At 27.0% G+C, this 1624-nt stretch overlaps 1 protein-coding gene across 1 annotated transcript in view; it reads right to left on the reverse strand.

Annotated features, from left to right (window-relative positions):
• The window catches only part of LOC111485596 (ubiquitin-conjugating enzyme E2 27), a 2836-nt gene extending 2233 nt beyond the window's left edge, over nt 1-603 (reverse strand). The window contains exons 1-2 of the mRNA XM_023132540.1: nt 518-603; nt 190-394 (exon numbers count right to left, since the gene is read on the reverse strand). Of these exons, the coding sequence (XP_022988308.1) occupies nt 190-388 (199 nt within the window). The 5' untranslated portion in view covers nt 389-394; nt 518-603. The remainder of the gene's footprint in view (nt 1-189; nt 395-517) is intronic.
• Nucleotides 604-1624: the final 1021 nt, after the last annotated feature.

Below are 1624 nucleotides of genomic sequence, written 5' to 3' on the forward strand. Positions count from 1 at the left end.
AAAAAAAAAAAAAAAAAAAAAAAAAAAAAAAAAAAAAAAAAAAAAAAAAAAAAAAAAAAAAAAAAAAAAAAAAAAAAACAGACATACTTACTCGGAAACCCTAATGCTAATCTGAGTGGGAGCATTCAAATGGAGGCGAGGAAAGAAACAGTAAGTGAAAGAAGAAAAGGAGGGAGTAATTAGAGGGACCTGGCAACGTGATGTCAATTTGGAAGGTGCCGCCTTCGTAAGGAGTAGCGACAGGACCAGGAATGGTGCCGAGCAAGTGGGAAAGATTATCGGCTTTGGGGGTGACTCTAATACCTGAAGCCTCAATGTCCTTACTGCATTCTTGGAGTTCCTTTTGCACGCGAGCGAAATCCATCATCTTCTTGAGTGATGGATACATGGTAACCTAATCGATGGTGTTAGATGGTTTTAATACCAATTGAAAAATCGCTTAGTTTAGAAATTGGAGAAGCGAAAATGGAAATTTAGAAATTGTTGAAGCGAAGAGAATAATAGTGACTTCCGTTACCTGGATTCGCTTTCACTCTCCTCTTTTCCGTCTCTCACAATTTAGCCAACGCACTACTCTGTCCTCCTCTAATCTTTTGTGTGGTTTTTATTTATTATTTGTTATTCTATATATATATATATATAATTTATTTTTTTGGATTTAAATTTATTTATAAAATATATCTTAGATTTCATCAATATTTTTTTAAAAAAATTTGATTTGATTTGTAGTATATTTTATTTTATTCTAAATTTACTTAATTTATATTTTATTAGTTGGTATCTTGTATTCTATTTAAATATTTAAATATGAATGAAGATTAATATTTTATTTCAATTCTATTTCTCATTCTTATTAAATCTATATTTTTGGTTGGGGAGTAATATTTTCATATTTATTAACCGTGTAGATATTAGGTCATTTTTTTTCTTTTCTACAAAATAAAAATAAATTTAAAAATATGGGAACCGATCTTTTTTATTATTATTATTTGTGCATATGTTCTCTAATATATCTGAATCACTTTAAAAAAATTATAAATAATATATTAAACTAATTAAATTATATTTAAATTAATAAAAATAATAAAATAAAGTATACCTTAATAAGGTTGCCTAAAACTATAAAAGACACACATTGTCATTCTGTTAATTAGAAATGAAAATAGGTAAGATATGATAAAAAATAGAGAAAATCAAGTGGGTCTAGCAGAGAAGAAATCAAACTAAACGAGTTGGACTCAATGACTTTTTGTTATTTAAACTTATTATATTTAAAATCAAACTCAAAATTATTCTTCTTCCATATGGTAAATCAAGAGATCGGTTGAAGTTATTAAGAAACGGAAATACTGTTGTAGGTGCATGAGAGAGACGTGTGATAAAAAGTTGAGATCTGTCATAATTTAGTGATCATGAAAATTCAAACGTCAGATGTATTTTCATATAATAATGAAGATTAGGAAAAGAGAACTTCAACTAATTAATAAAAACGGTAAGAAATGGCACCTATTATGTATTATCTTTTTCTTATCATAGGAATCAAATAATAAATCTTCTTATTTCGATTTTTTGTTTAAAAAATACTGTGTTTTCAAATAAAATCATAACACATACTGAACCGTAG

Source organism: Cucurbita maxima, unplaced genomic scaffold (assembly GCF_002738345.1).
Source record: "Cucurbita maxima cultivar Rimu unplaced genomic scaffold, Cmax_1.0 Cma_Scf00010, whole genome shotgun sequence".
Lineage (NCBI taxonomy): Eukaryota > Viridiplantae > Streptophyta > Magnoliopsida > Cucurbitales > Cucurbitaceae > Cucurbita > Cucurbita maxima.